The sequence below is a fragment of the Colossoma macropomum genome, unplaced genomic scaffold (genome assembly GCF_904425465.1).
Source record: "Colossoma macropomum unplaced genomic scaffold, Colossoma_macropomum, whole genome shotgun sequence".
Classification (NCBI taxonomy): Eukaryota; Metazoa; Chordata; class Actinopteri; order Characiformes; family Serrasalmidae; genus Colossoma; species Colossoma macropomum.
In genome coordinates this window covers 37,148,984-37,163,993 of record NW_023494793.1, presented here as the reverse complement: position 1 = coordinate 37,163,993, position 15,010 = coordinate 37,148,984, and the positions used below count along the sequence as shown (strand labels likewise).

General features: G+C 34.1%; 1 protein-coding gene across 1 annotated transcript; it reads left to right on the top strand.

Moving 5' to 3' along the window:
- The first annotated feature begins 8,013 nt into the window (after positions 1-8,013).
- On the top strand, positions 8,014-13,691 carry LOC118814101 (tumor necrosis factor receptor superfamily member 14-like). Its single transcript, XM_036579762.1, has 7 exons — positions 8,014-8,230; positions 10,000-10,127; positions 10,782-10,937; positions 11,059-11,146; positions 12,221-12,362; positions 12,526-12,567; positions 13,677-13,691. Exons 1-7 carry the CDS (start codon positions 8,037-8,039, stop codon positions 13,689-13,691), a joined length of 765 nt encoding a protein of 254 aa, XP_036435655.1. The 5' UTR covers positions 8,014-8,036.
- The last annotated feature ends 1,319 nt before the right edge of the window (positions 13,692-15,010 follow it).

The following is a 15,010-nucleotide window of genomic DNA, read 5'->3' as shown; positions in this document are numbered from 1 at the left end:
ATTTAAACATTGCTGCATCTGATACACTAGTACCAGTACCACACACACTATGTCAATATCACTGCAGTGGGGAGAATTAACCTATAATACCTGCTTTGTGGTGGTCTTGGTGGGTCTTGATTATTGATGAATGATATGAAAGGAGGCTAACAAAGTATGCACAGAAAAGATCAGCTACAGTTTGCAGTTGCAGAACTACAAAGTGCACATATATAAATTAAATCGACTTGATTCAATGGAAAAAGTAAGTAAATACAAGGCAGCTTTACCTAATAAAGTGGCCAGTAAGTGTATACATAGTGACGTAATTTAATTTGTATTTTTTTTGTAAACACCATTGTAAGTCTTTATTTATTTAAGCACCTGCTATTCCACTCAATTTGTCTGAATTGTGTGCAAGTTGTATGTATTGTGTTTAGGCAGTTAATGCAGTTGTTTCTAAAGGATTTCTGGTATAATCAGTTCATGTGTGCTTACCTGTGAACACAGGTGAGCTTTAAGAATTGTTAACTTTTCAAGACATGATACAGTATGTAGTGTCTTAAAATATGATAATGCATATATAACTTTCTTAGAATAGTGACAGATTATTGATTGATCAGCTGTGTTCACCTGTGTTGTACTTCATTTTCTCCTCTTTGCTTGAGACTAGTTGTACTTAGTACAACAAATATTGTTATGTTTGCTCAACTAAATATTTTAGTGCTGACATATTAGTCAGTAGAACTAGTAATTTACAGAAGGTGAGTGAACAAGATAAAGCTATATATATATATATATATATATATATATATATATATATATATATATATATATATGATAAGATGTAACAGATGGCTGCTGGGCTGTTTCTTTTTCAAAATAGTCTGTACCTTTGTTATTTATGTATTATTTGTGTTATTTGTTGTTTCCTTTGTAATTTACCACTAGCAGTTGTTGACTGTTAAATCTATGCCCACTAATTGCAATTCCTTATGTGTTGTACCGTATTTTTTGCAATGAAATTCTGGCAACCACAGCTGCCGGTAATTTACTGTAAAGTTGAACTTTGCAATAAAATACTGTAATGTGTCATATGGTTGTACTGTGGTTATCACTAATAGATTGTAATTATGTTAACAGTATATCTGTTGTTTTGAATGTAATTTACTTAAAAACTTTAAACAAACAACAGTTTTTGACAGTGAAATTTACGGTTGCCAAAAAAGCATACTGTAATGTCTTATACATTGTCACTATATTTTTTACAGTGAAATTCTGGCAACCACAGCACACACATTTTTTACAGTGTAATTAGATATGTGTTAAATAATCTATTCCGAAATATACATGTATTTAAAAAGTGTCCCCACCCCCAAATCACAGTTGTAATGGACTGGACATTTTTGTAAGTATTGTTTTGGTTTGACTGCTGCTAAGTATTAAAGAGAAAAGACAACACAACTGGTTCTATGATTGAAATGATCCTAATCATTAATCCTACAAGAATAATGTAAATCATTTTTTTTCTTCAACACTCACAGAGACAACTAAGATGACAACAGACAGGTAAGACACATGAGTAAGAGATGTACTTTCTGTTAATCTTTTCCACAGTTCCAACCTGTACTTTAGCAGTCATGTCAAAACAGTTACTAAATCAGTTTTTTATCACCTCATCAACAAGATTAGAGATTTTCTGACTAAACCAGACCTGGATAAAAACTCATCTACGCCTTTATTTCTAGCAGGATTGATTACTGTAATGGTCTCCTAGCTGGACTCAAATCAAACAGCTCCAGCTGATTCAAAATGCAGCTGCCAGAGTCTCACTAGGAGTAAAAGAAGGGATGATGTTTAACTCGGTGATATAAGCCAAGCAGAACTCTCAGATCATTAGGGAAACATGGAGAAGCAGTGTTTAGCTACTGTGCTGCTCTTAAATGGAACCAGTTGGCAGAGAGCATTAGAAGAGCCCCAACATTTCTAGCCCATCTTCTCCAAGCTAGCAGCTAAAGTCAGAAATCACATGACTAACCGCAGTCTGGACAGTTTGGAATTTTACTTTAAAAGAAATACTCAAAAACTCATCATTGTGGAAAAAACAATTTTCTAATTCAATATTAATTTAATAAGCATATATAAACTATTGGTTTTGTGTTTACATTTTAATAGTAACTATTATTTACATGGTGGGCTTAAGTGACATGCTGTCATGGCTAACATTTAAGGACTTACTCATTGTACTTCATTGTACTTCAGGAAAGCCCAGTCCAGATTTTTTCATCTTTTCTGTTATTTCTCTATTTTTCTACATAAATTGCACAAAACCTGCTTATGTTAGAATGGAGATTATTCTTTTGTTTCATTATAAGATTTATATATATAATTAAAACTGAAAATCCACATGCTTACTTAGATTTAGGTGGGCTAATTAGGTGCTTTTTTATTTATCAGTGACTCATTTATGTCACAATATTTCATAAATGTGTCTGCACATGTCGTGAAGGAACTATGTTTTCTGCCACATTTGTAGCTAGGGTGCAAGAGAGGAGAGGTAGGAATTGACAACAAATAACACTAATTATTATTAATAATAGCTACTGTTATTGTGATGTTGGAACATCAATATATTGAAGGAGTGATCTAAGATTTTATACATTTTTTATATTTCTGATATCCAAGTTAATTCTGTTTTACATTTTTTATTGTTCCAGAAGATGATTTTGTGATTCAGAAGGACTTGCTTGTGAACATCCACAACCTATTCCTTAACCTTGAGTCAGACATGGAGGCCTGCTCAAGGCTATGGAGCTGAGTTAACGTGTCTATGTTAAGATTGATGGAGTGGTATTATAACCTAGGATTTCCAAGATAATGTTCTGCACATTTGCACTTAGTTATCCAACCGTAGGTTTGATAAAATTGAATTAGTATTTAATTGTATTTAAAATAACAATAAAGCTATAACCACTCCAGAAAATATGCTCACTAATCTGATAACATGACGTATGTGACTGAAGTACGTTTATTAATTAAAATATTATTTAATTATGGAGTTATGCAACATTTACACATTATAGGCCTGGGTTGTGTCAGAAATAAAACCATTAACTTCTTCCCCTTCTTCTTCTTCCATATATTAGCATTATGACTCTGTCGATGTGTATGCTCCAGAAATAGGGCACATTGAACAGATGGCACCTTGTTCTTAAGGTATGAGATGTCTGTGTACCAATTAGAAAAAAAAATACATCTTTAATGTTTTATTTTTACTTTAATGTGTAAATGTTGTTAAAATATAGTTTCAGATTGCTTTAAGACTCAACCAGCTGAGAACAGTCATGTGACATTTCCTATTGAAAACATATCTCGGAATGCAGAACTGTGGAAATGGACGATCATGAAATATGCTGCTTTTGACCCTGAGGAGTATGGGATGAACTGTGCTGGATACAGTGGAGAAAATCTGTCTGCATGTGATACTGAATAAACTGATGCAGCTCTGTGTTCTTCCTCTTTCTGTCTGCCACAGGATCTACAGCAGGAAACAGTTTGTTAACTGTTTAGATTAAGCAACTGCTTCTGTTACCATTTTAGGGTTTGTAAATGCTGTTTGATTAGACTTTAACCATCAGTCTTGAAATGATGACTATTTCAATGCAGCTTATATTACTCTAGAGATGCATGTGCAACTAATGGTAACCTAATTTTAACCCTTAAATGGCCAGGACCTGCAGTTTGCATAGTAGTCCTTGCAGTTTTCAAATTATAAGGTATGGACTAGGGAGATAATTGACAGTCAGTCTTATACATTCCTTTAAAATCTGTTGCACAGCAGAAACAGTTGCCTTTCAGCGTACAGTGTGACGTCTTTTTAACTATACTAATGTAATATTTTCTAATAAAAAATAAATATTGGTACATTTTCTTATATGCTTCCATCCTCTGAGGTTCTCTAAAGCCAGCATGTTTAGAATGGGTTCTAACAAAACCACTGATAATCCAGAGGTTCAGTTATTAATAATGAAATCACTAATCCTAAACCAAGTTTTATTAAATAACTTTTTTACTGTCACATTTCTGTACATGCAAAAGGATCTTCCTTCATCAATTGTTTTGTTTTTAATACACTACAAAGTGTACTTGTAAAAATAATCACTCGTTAGACATATTTACAGAATACTCATGTGAAACCTGAATGAATAAATAGTGAAAGTACATCAATTTATGCTGCCTATGCGTATTTGTAAATTTTAGATGGCAGTGGACTTTTTGTATGTTGTATGAAGTTTGATGAGTTACTGTTTAATATTAATAAATCTGTACTGTAACCTGTCAGGTTTTGTCTATTTGTTAGCTCCAGAAATAACACTGGTCACACTTTCTTCTCAATGTGGTGATCTGTTTGTGCCCCAGCTGAAAAAATTAGCTTTTATAAGCTTAAATGGCCCACATCATGAAAAACCAACTTCTCCTTGCTCTTCAGGATTAAAAGTGTTTTCATTCTGTATCAAAGTTTCAAGATTTTAAAGTTGAATTCATAGTTTCTGTGATGTCATGAAAAATAATACATTTACATTTATCTGGCCATGCACCCTACAGCAGTTAAGCTCCACACATTCAAAGAGTGGAAGTACTAACATACAAACATGCACTAACCCCCTGGACAACATTAAAGAAGTCTACACATGTTCACATAGTCACAATTCATTTCTACATGATCATTTTACAGCCTCTTTTTATCATTTAGAATTATATTGTTTTTGTTACTGTGCCTTCCGCATCAACTTTGATTCACTCTGACGAAGAAGATCTGGGACTTACAGAAATAAAGGCAGGAACACTTTCTTCTGATGCTGAATGTGGAAATAAAACTCCAGCTCCACTGAGAGCTGGAATCATAGTTCCTGTTTTTGTGGTGTTAGCAGTAGCAGTTTCTCAGAATTAAACATAACACTGTCCAACGCAGGTAAGTGTTTCGTGTTTATTTCACTGATTAGAACCAAAGTTTTGTGTCTAGACTTTTTTTGTGTTTAAGCTTGGTAATAGGCTGTGCTCTAGCGTTTCAAATAATCACACATTTCAAGACATTGCATTAGAGGAACCTGTAAGCATTTTTTTGGTTTGGTGATTGAAATGTTTCATATGAAATGAGTGTTGTTTTTCCCTCCAAGGTGACACCCACCACAGAGACATGTAGGTTGGCAACACAGAGGTAAGAGACATGAGGAAGAAATAAACCTACTTTTGGATGTGTGAAATAATGCAGTCAAATTAAACAAAATGTTATTGTCAAAACAATACATCAATACCTTTAAGTAAAATAATAATTTCCCACAGAGTTTCAGTTTTCAGTAACAGTATTCAGTTCCTAAAGTGAAATCTCAGGGTTAGAAATAACACTTAATGCTCTTAATTTTGCCACAATGGACTCTTAAAAGGAACAGTGATGTTGACCTAAAATGCTTTGGGTTTTCTTCTAGCTGCATGTTCCGAAAATACAGAGGACTGTGGGAATGCCCAACACTGGAAAAGGCTACTAACCTTCAGCAGTATGAACAGCACTGCAAGACAAATAAAAAGACAAAAATATTTTCTGCTTATAAAAATGTAAAAATTTCTATTAAAGAGACCTGTGTGGCTGCAGACATGAAAAACTGAGCACACACACATTTTCTAAACTGCTTATCCTTATGAGTGTGTGGTGCTGGAGTCTATCCCAGCGCTAATAGGGCAGAAGGCAGGGTACACCCTGGAAAGTCAGTCTGGGCCGTTTTAAAAAACTTGTTCCTGCTTTGTTTCGCGTGACTGTTTTGTTGACGTTCAACAGCAGAACCGGTTACGCAGCTGTTCGTGGTGCCAGAAAGGGAACCATTTTTGACACAGAGGTGAGACGGTACATAAAAATCCCAAAAACATTTTCTTAATCAAAAACTTTGATTTCTTTCACTGAGGATTTGTCTCTGTGTTGTCAATGACAGACTATTTAACACATTCTGTCCTTTAGTCCTGTAATATTATTTAACAATGTGAAATCTGATGGACAAAGTTCCTCTCACTGACAGCGCCTGGACTTACTCCAGAGAACAATGATGCTTCAGTTCCAGGATAAAGAAAGAAGAGTGATCTGGCTTTTTACTTTATTTGTTAAGCTGGAAAACGATACAAAGGAAGATTCTCTCACTGCATCACAGTTTTGATGTATGTAATAAGAATGTATCATCTCTACTAAGCTGAGGATTTAATGATAATAGGTACACGTAGACTGTTAAATGTGCATGAGCTCTGTTCTGAGATTGGATGATCAAAAACTGAAAGCTGCACCAGCAGTCTGCTGGTGACGATCCACGGATTCGGGAGCCTTTTAATGATCATAAAAGGATTTTTAAATTTTCAATAAGAAACAGGATTTTTGTTTGAGGATTTTGGAGAATCTGAACTAAACAGAAAAGAGACCGAACTCTCACCGCTATGCCGAGTGCTGGATTTTTCGTGAGGGGCTACAAAAGTAAGAACTTTTTCAAATTCAAATAACCGTTAAAAAACTAATGTTAACTGGAACTTTTTTTCTCAACTAGTTGTCGCATTTTCCTAACTTATATTTTTAGCATTTTTCAGGACTGCCTATGTAAGCTAGCTCTATAAAATACAATTTGCTGGTAATTCACATTTTCAAACTGAGTTAAATCACATGTTCATTCTTTCTTGGACATGAAAATTTAATTGTCTAATCTTCAAGAGATCTTGAGCTCAAATGCTGACAGCACCACACTGCTCCACTTCTGAAGCACTGAAATTTCAACAGAGCAGATTGAGAGATACACTATGAAAAAAAAGAGAAAGAATTAAGCTAGAATATCCTTGTTAGACCTGCTTTCAAATCAAAGTGAAAGTGTAAGCCTGTAGCTTGGACCAGTCTGGAATGTTGCAATAAAACCATATTTTCTAATCAGTTACTGAACAAAATGACAGAATACTTGATTGTGTGTGTTGATGCAGTGTTATAGCATTTAATGATTGTAGGAATGGGAAATCATTTCATTTCAGTAGCTCATGTATATCGTACCATATTTTGGTATTATTCAGTAGTTTACTGTATACCATGTTACCCCACGTGATCTCTTTCACTGTATTATTCTGCACATAGTGCTGCACATTTCTACACTGTATATTCACAGTGTTATCACTGCCATCATTTTCATTCCTTACTGCCAGTCATCTGTACTGTTTGGTGCCATTTCTTTTATTTGTTGTTGTTTGCTGTCTGGTATACCTGTCTATTGTGTTTAATTCCCTTTTTGTATACGCCCCCTGTGTACATCTATTTATATTTTTATTTTTATAAGAAGCATGCTATTATCTGTGTATTTTTGAATACACTGTATTCCGAATACACATGACAACTAACCAGTCTTGAATCTTGAATATTGAATAAACAAGTCAACTGTCTTGGAACATGGAACATGTTTTCCATTTTCTTTTGATAGCACCCCGGTTTGCTTCAAAGGTGGGTTGTTAAATTGTTGCATAGCAAAAATTAGTAAGAAATTCAGAGACTGACTTCAAGTAATAACAGAGAAGGAATAGTTTGCATACATATTCAGTTATGTTAGTCAGTCTGTATCGTAGTCACCTCTGATCTTTGATCCACATCTCTGTGCACTCATTTCTTCTTTAATCTGTTATATTTGCTTTTGTTCATTGTAATAAGGATGAGTGGCTTATAACTTGTAATGAAACCTTTACAGTTCAACCGTTGGACAACAGATAGTTCCAGCTGAATTTGAGGATATCAGTGACAAAGCATCATCTGTAATTTTGATATATTTGCTACTAAAATTAAATAAAATAATGGAAGGCTCAGACAATTCTGGGTGCATATCACCTTAGGTATTACATTCTATGAGTAAAGGTAGTGACCCATGTACTTTGCTGGTTCACCAGTGTAGATGGAATGACTTTGTCAGTGCGAAACAGTGTGCAGAGAGAATGAGATATGAGTTATACAGTCAAGAAGTTATACAGTCTGAAGCTAATACAGTGGGACAGATGAAATGTGCAGGAGAAACGTTTGTTTCTGCTTTTTTAATACAAGACACTGCACCAGCACTTTAAAGATCATCTCTAGACTGGAGATATATTTTCTCATTGCTGTTATTTTCTCCCTAAATTTTGAACTCTATTTATGCACATGTGCCCGCGCTGAATATGAGATGGAGGATGGAGAGTGTTGTCCCATGTGTGCACCTGGTAAGCCAAAAGCTGATGCTTATGGGATTTAATACAGAATTGGAACTGATTAGTTGGAACAGGTTTGTTGGGTGAATGGAAAACATATGCAGGGTATGCGGTATTCCAGGACTAGGATTGTGTGGTAAAAGAGTAAGTGTTTAAAGCATTTATCTTCTACTGTTTTCTTGAATTTTATTTTCGACCTTAGGTCGTATAATACATTTTTTCTGTAATTCAATGTACAAAATAATAATAATTTTTTATTTTATCTACATGAACATTTTCCAGCCCTTTTTTATCCCTTAAAATAGTGAATACAAATACCTCTGCAACTATTTTAGAAAATAATATTTTCTAAAAATGCCACAGTTACTTTAAATTTGATTGACTTAAATAATAGAAAATCAGCAATGGTGGCATGTGCAAAAGTTTGGAAACCCTTCCAGTTGTAAAATCTCAGAACTCAATTAACTGGTTAAGCCTTAACTCACTTGTTAGAACTGGTTAAGCAGGTCAAGCACTGTCATTAGGAATTGTCTACTGATGGCGAGCATAATACATTCTCTGACTCATCACACCATCTGACCATGAAACTAACTGATGCCTACAAAGCAGGGGAAGGCAATAAAAAGACAAAAAAAAACACTTCAGCTAGCAGTTTCCACTGTTTGAACTGCCATTAAGAAATGGCAGTTAAGGGGAACTGTGGAAGTCAAAGTAAGATCTGGAAGACCAAGAAATGTATCCCATACTAGACAGACCTGCTACTGGACAGAAAGGTATGTACATCCCCCATATGACAGCAAAAGAAGGAAGTGATGGTGCACTATTCTAGTGTTCATTGTTGCTCGCACAAACATGAGTTATCAGATGGAAACTTTCATCAGTGCCATGCGAAACAACATCTAGATAAGATAGATGCATTTTGGATAGTGCTGTTAGCACAGTCACCAAAGGTTTGTCTGGAGATAAAAATGTTACTAATTGTAAAGCATGAGGGTGACCCATTATGCTCTGGAGCTGCATGGCAGTTAATGCAATACAATCAAATGTGACACAACTGAAAAGAGGCTGGCTTCTGCAACAGGATAATGAACCAAAACATACCTCAACATTCACCATGAACTACTTCATGAAACTCCAGCTGAAGCTTTTGAAAGGCCCTCACAGACCCTGACTTACACATCACTGATAATCAGTTGGAACATCTTAAACATGCTGTGCATGCAAGGCAGTTCAGGATTGTCACTGAACTAGAAGTATTTCGCAAGAAACAGTGGGTGAAAAAAGACCCCTAGCTGGCTACAAAAAGTGTTTCTAAGCTGTGAAATCTACCAAAAGGGTGTTACTAAAGTACAGACTTTGTAGGGTGTCCAAACTTTTTCCATACTCCAATTACAATTTTACTTTCAATATTAAACTTAATCAAATATAAAGTAATTGTGCAAAAAGTGCAATAATGTGCAAAATGTTATTTAAAAAAAAAACTTTTCACTTCAAAGATCAACAAAACATGTACTTGCACACAACTGAATGTAAATGTGTTGGTTTTTGTGAACAGATGTATTTAAAAGGGTCTGCCTTTGGAGCTTAGTTTTACAAAATATGGACTGTATGATCTTTTGAGTGTATAGTACGTTATGAAACTGCATTACATACTGCATCGCACTCTTCTATTTCAGAAACATGAGGAAAATTCAGTTTTCCATGAAATGGGCCTTTTAAAACTTCAATCTTTAAATCTGTAGTCATGAAAACAATCTGTGCATTTGTGTGTTTCTTTTTGGGAAATCGTGTTTATAGACACTGCACTGAGGATACAAGCACTACATGTGTTCCATGTTTTGATTCAACTTTCATTGATGCACCAAATGGACTCAGAGAATGCTTTCACTGTACAGTGTGTGATCCTGGTGAGTCTGTACTTTATAAGTAGACTTCTGTGTGCTTTGTATTTAACACAATACAAAACATATTCATTATAGTTATACTAACAGCAAATGCATAGGGTCACTTACATTTTACTACATTACATGTTACATTACATTTTACATTCACACACATTTAGGGTCACAACATTTTACTAATTGTAAAGCATAGGAGTGATCTATTATGCTTTGGGGCTGCATGACAGGACAGCAAATATTGCAAAATAGATGGAAAATGAATTCCACCAAATATCAATAAATTCTGGAAGCAAATCTGACACAGCTGAAAAGAGGCTGGCTTCTGCAACAGGACAATGATCCAAAACACGTCTCAAAATTCACCATGCACTACTCATGAAACTCCAGCTGAAGCTTTGAATTGGCCCTTACAGTCCCCTGACTTGAACATTACTGTTAATCAGTTGGAAGATCAGTTGTGTTTCTGTCATTCTAATGTTTTACTTGTATTCCTGTGTAGAGAACAGGTTTTTCTAAATAAAATTAGAAGTGCTATTTAAATAATAATAATAATAATAATAATAATAATAATAATAATTCTTTTTCTTATTATTATTATTATTATTATTATTATTATTATTATTGTTATTATACATATTGAGGTCTCTGTGTTTTTCACAGGTCGGGGTTTAAGAGTAAAGACTGCCTGTACTCGATCATCAGATACAGTCTGTGAGCCATTAGATGGATATTACTGTACTAATGAACACAGTGGCAGCTGTATACTAGCACAGAAACACACAAAGTGCAACCCTGGACAATATATAAAGTACAGAGGTTGGTGTAACATATATATACTAACTATACATCTTTCGAGTAACATATTTTAACCTTTTTTTAAATTACTGGGTTTTTCCGCTTTATTCTCTGTGGCTGAGCAGAACTTGTTTGTTTGCAGGAACAGCATTTAAAGATACTGAACGTGCTGAATGTGCAGATGGTACCTTCTCAAATGGCTCTCTTCATATTTGTCAACCTCATTCAAAGTGAGTGTTCAGTTGACGAAGGTCACTGAATGATTAATCTGATCAGTGAATGACACAATGATCCACACAAGTTTTTTTACAAAATAGTTATTTAAGTCTATAATAATTACAAATATGATTTCAGAAAAATAATAAGAAACAACTTTTACAGATGTTACAGTGTATGGATACACAGCAAACAAGAGTTTATTTGATGTGTGGATTTATGTAAAGCCATAATTTTGAAGAAGGGGGGAATAAATGATATGTCAAGCTTGCAAATAGAATGTGTATAAATACAATGATAACTGAAGTTATCAAATATCAAGATAGTTTTATGGAAAGAAACTCAGCAGCCTTTATTCACAAAGCTTGTAAGAGTAACTCCTCTCTGCTTACATGGTGATTTTGATTGGCTCAGCCACTGAGGTTGAGGAACCTAGGTTGGTTCTGGATGTCCAGAGTCAAGCACTGTTTTGTGATTGAGACTTACTAAACCTGGTAATTAGAAAAGGAACTAGGTAAACTGTAGCAAATTAAAAGTCAGGTCAACTTGAAAACCCATATATCTAGTACTGCATCTCAGTTAAGCTAAGGTGACTCCTTATAACCTTAAATTACCAAAATGATCTTCATATTTCCCCATGCTCAGACAGAGAATACTATCTGGGCTTAGATAAAGAGCAGTTACCTGCAGCCTGTAAGTTAGAATTCAAGTAACAACACAGGGGGGAGAAACTGTGTAAAAATAATACTAAAAAAAATCATTATAAAAGGAGGTAGCCTTATTTATTTATTAAGCTCAACTTAAACTGTGTTTGATTATCTGATTTACATAAAAGGTGGACTTTTCATTAAACCAAGTTGAGAAAATGAATAAAGCTATACAGAAGGTTGAATTAAAGTTTTGAGTAGATCTGACTTTTGTTTTGTACAGTAATGTGTTTGAGAAGGAAAATCACCAAACTGCATCTGGACAAAAGCCCTCCAGGACCAGCATTGCCTACACCTGATCCAGATCATCTGAGTGCTTCTGGTGAACTAGGCAAAGAGAAGTCATATGACTTCACCATTCTTTTTGTTTTACTCTGACAGATGTGAAGATCTGGGACTTACAGAAATAAAGGCAGGAACACTTTCTACTGATGCTGAGTGTGGAAATAAAACTCCAGCTGGTCTCATAGCTGGAATCATAGTACAAGTTGTTGTGATAATAGCAGTGGCAGTTATCATCAAAGTATTTCTCAAAATTAAACGCTAAATGCTGGTAATAATCCATATTTACCATTCAGGAAATGTTGTATGCCTAGCCTTTTATATTTTACCTTTAATTTGAACATATTTTTGAAATGTGGACTGTAATGAATCCAGTGAAATGAATGATTTTTTTTTTCCTTCAGGACAACACCGAACACAAAGACACCTGTCGTGACAACAGGAAGGTAAGACACCAATGTGAGATGTACTTTCTGTTGTAATCTACAGTTCCAGAAACAGCCCCTGTGGGACTGAGGATAAAATTAAACAAAATCATCTCTGGGTTTTGCTATGGCTTCTTGTGCTTACTTAGACCTAAATAATTTTACATTAAATATGTAATAATAATAATAATAATAATAATAAATAATTATTATTATTTATTTATTCATTTTTATTTATTTTAAAATATAGAGCTAAATAATTAAAAATAGCAGTCTGGATAATCTGGACCTCTGTTTTAAAAGACATACTCAAAAACAAATTTGTATGGTGTAAAAACAAAGCATTCCAGTTCTATATGTATTTAATCATCATACAGTTTTATGCAAGTTTGAACACCCCTGACCAAACTGTATTTTCATTTTCATGTTTGTGAGTGAAAATAGGTTAACGCATTCTCCACATATAACTTGTTTATTTATTGAGTGTAACATATTGGAATGAATGAATAAATAAATAAATAAATAAATTATAAATAAATCAATGTGCCATATCTTTTGTACAGATCACATTTTCTGTTTTTTTTTCTCAATATATAACATTTAGCAAATATACAGAAATTGTGTATTAAAATGTGCAGAAGTGTGTTCTCAGTAGAGAATGTGTTCACTTATCTTTACTTAGAAAATTAACTAAACATGTAATTTGACCACGGCGCCCAGATTTTTGCATGTAACTGAACTATTATTTTTGATTTATTTATTATTGTTTTTTTATTTTGTTTAATCTAAGTAATTATGTGAAAGTTGGGCTTTTCATTCTACTACAGGGAAAATATTCATTATTATTATATTATTAAATTATTATCAAATCATTCATTTGTTTCTAATATACACAATCAGTTTAATTTCACAAGTGGAACATAATCGGGCTTATTTGGTACAAGTGGTCCATTTAAGCCCAGTCCAGACTTAACTTTGTTAAATTTAGTTAATTATTTATTGATTTTTCTTCAAATTTGTATAAAATCATCATCATCATTGATGGAGATACACATATTTATGATACCCAAGTTCATTATCTTGAGGTTTTTCTTTTGAATTCTAGATTTCTGATGTGTCCTTGTGCGCAGGGACTTGGAAAGTGACTGTTCTATGAAGAGGATCTTGTGATTGAGAACGACTTGCTTGTGAACATCCACAACCTATCCTGAGAGACGTGGGGGCTGACTCAAGATTAAGACTATAAGCGAAAATTACTTGGTGGAGGTTTTATGAGGCCATTCAATACCTTTAACTCCATAGTGCAGGATCAGTATTATAACCTAGGCTTTTCAAGAGAATGTTCAAGAAATTAGCACATTTTCTGGATAATACAAAGTGTACCACTTCACATCACTGATAAAGTATGACTTATAACATATGATTTGCATTTTATGTGACTACTAATTTGTGTAGAGACACAAACGTTTATCTTTATCTACATTAACTCTATTTACCTGATTTTCAACAGATTTTTAGGGTGAGCAGGAACACATTTGACACATTTGAACTGCACTATAAAAAAACCTGATGAGAAAAGCATTAAAAGTCTCTGTTAGTTCCTGGTTCTTTTGTAATGATGTTATGGTACAGCATGTTACGTTGCCCTGAATGGTTGATATTACAGTTAACTGTTTAAGAGGTTACTTGTGACTGATTGCAAGTGCATTTGATGGTTTCCTAATAGCATCTAAATGGCATTCTACAGGACACTAGTGGCCTCTAATGGTAACTTGGCGGTAATTCCCACAATGAAGCAAAAGCATCAGGTTTCAATCCAAATAGTTCTCATAGACTTGTTATCAGGAAATATTCAACCTAAACATTTACTTCATGTCGTTACAAGCAGTAAAGCGTGTTTTAATGGAGTCAAATAAAGCAAAAGCGAAGCAAAATAAAAGTTCAGATGAAACATGTACTTATGGGTTCGTGTGAAGGGGGCGCACCCAACAGTTGTTGACGAATAGCAGCCTTGTCTGCTTGGTAACACGGTTGGTTTTACTTTCGACTTTGTATCTCTCACGCTTAATTACGATTATTTGCTCTAAATTATGGTTAGAAATACACACCACTTTAATTTAGAAAAAGGACTTTGAATTAACCTGTAACTAAAATGTACTTGCCAATAATTGTCCTAACAGTACTGAGCATACCTTACCTGTAAAAACTGATATTACCTGTGTCCTGATATAGCTAGTTAGCTTGATGATGGAGGTTCAGTAATCGACAGACATTAGCAGTCTTGAAGGTTCAATAGATCCTTAACCATCTAAAATATTAGTTTAAAAAATGAGAGTGTAGAAAAGAAAATGTCTTATGTAAGTGGATCAAATTGCAAATCAAAAGTTTTTAAATCCATCAAATACTAAGTGAGTCAGATGTAAGTTTTAAATCTTGTACATTTTTTTCATTTTGAATTTCGATA